This window comes from Anneissia japonica, unplaced genomic scaffold, assembly GCF_011630105.1.
Source record: "Anneissia japonica isolate Jap-2015-1 unplaced genomic scaffold, ASM1163010v1 scaffold287487_len1749_cov171, whole genome shotgun sequence".
NCBI classification, from domain to species: Eukaryota; Metazoa; Echinodermata; class Crinoidea; order Comatulida; family Comatulidae; genus Anneissia; species Anneissia japonica.
In genome coordinates, this window is record NW_022741667.1 from 1 (window position 1) to 1,749 (window position 1,749).

General features: G+C 42.8%; 2 protein-coding genes across 2 annotated transcripts; both read right to left on the reverse strand.

Moving 5' to 3' along the window:
- Nucleotides 1-6: 6 nt before the first annotated feature.
- Nucleotides 7-741, reverse strand: LOC117118893 (the record flags this gene model as incomplete). Its single annotated transcript, XM_033263623.1, has 1 exon — nucleotides 7-741. A coding segment is annotated over exon 1 (735 nt), but the record flags the coding sequence as incomplete, so codon positions are not given.
- Nucleotides 742-886: 145 nt separating this feature from the next.
- LOC117118894 lies at nucleotides 887-1,696 on the reverse strand. Its single transcript, XM_033263624.1, has one exon. It carries the CDS (start codon nucleotides 1,694-1,696, stop codon nucleotides 887-889), a length of 810 nt encoding a protein of 269 aa, XP_033119515.1.
- Between the last annotated feature and the right edge of the window lie 53 nt (nucleotides 1,697-1,749).

A 1,749-nucleotide genomic window follows, 5' to 3' on the forward strand; every position in this document is an offset into this window, starting at 1 on the left:
CTGTACGTGTGAACCATCACCGGTAGGTGCATGTGGTGGTTGTGAGTTTGGTTCAGTTATTAGGGTGTATGGTAAGTACACCTCATCCTCATCGTCAGAATCTGCAACGTCACCGGATTGTGTTGTATGTCCTTCTGATGTGTTTCGTACTCTTTGTTCTGGAACCTTCTTTACTTTCTTGGTACAGGTAGTTCCAAACTTTGGTGTATCTGTTATCAAGGCATCACATGGACAGAGTAAGTTTCTATGTAGAACCCGTGTTCTACCATTTCCGTGTTCTGGGCGAACCTCGTACACAGGTAACTCACGCTTCTGTGCTACCACTATGTGTAAATTGTCTTCGTAGAAACTCTGGAGTTTTCCGGGCCCACCAGGCGGAACACAATTCTTAATCAAAACTCTATCACCTGGCAACAATGATGTCCTGATTGGTCGTTGTTGGTCATGTCGGTTTTTACTTCTTTCAGCCAACTTATGTGCCTTTGATCTTGCAAGGATATATGCTTCTTCCATCCTCAATTTCCATTTCTTGACATACTCATGGTGTTCAGTCCTATCAGCATCTCCATCTGGGGATAATCTGAATGCTAGATCAATTGGTAGTCTAGGTGAACGTCCATATAGTAAGAAATGAGGTGAATAACCTGTAGTTTCATGTTGTGTAACATTGTAGGCATGAACAACTTTGTTCAAATGTTGTTTCCAATCATGTTTCTGTTCAGTGGTTAAGGTACGGAGCATCGACAACCAGGTTCGGTTAAATCTCTCAACTTGTCCGTTACCTTGTGGATGGTAAGGCGTTGTTCGAGATCCATCGACTCCACTCAGTTGCTCCAGCCGTCGAAAAAGAGAGTTTTCAAACTCGCGACCTTGATCGTGATGAAGTCTACTCGTGATGTAGTCTACGTGGATAACCAAACTTCAGAACAAAATCATTGAAAATCTTGTCAGCAACTGTCTTGCCCGATTTGTTGGTGGTTGGGTACGCTTGGGCAAACCTCGTAAAATGATCCATCACTACCAAGATGTACTCGTACCCTCCTTTACACTTGTCAAGGTGAAGGAAGTCGATGGATACAAGTTCAAATGGCTCTGACGTCTTGATGTTTACCAGAGGAGCACGAGTGATTTTCGATGGCTTCTTGTCTTTCACGCAACTGCATTCTTGTGTTATGTAATGGTTGATGTTAGTTTCCATGTGAGGCCAGTAGAATCTGTCTCGAGTTAATGTAAGCACTCTCTCAGTACCAAGATGTCCCATATCATTAAGCAGTGATTTGAGTATCATTGGTCGAAGACTCTTTGGAATTAACAGTTGCGTTCTGGTTTTTGTTTTTCGATGCAGAATACCATCTTTGTCTATCTCAATTTTACTCCACTCGCGCATCAGCGTTCTAGTTTCAGAAAGCTCATTGGTACGCTCAGCCCTAGTTGGCCATCTCCCCTTCTTTTTATATTGCAGAAATCTTGCAATGGTAGGGTCTTCTTGTTGAGCAGTTCGTATTTCTGCAGTCGATAGGGCTGGTAAGTTTGATATGACACCGGGAAGTTGATCTTGTATAATCTCATCGTCCGCAGATATTTGATTTATGTATGCAAAGTTTGAGGATTGTTGTACTGAAACACCTTGAACCACAGCGTCCATCACTAATGGGGAAATTTCTTCGGTACATTGATCAAATTCACTAGGTGACATCGTCAGTCTGGAAAGAACATCCGCATCATCGTTATTGCGCCCAGGTCTGTATT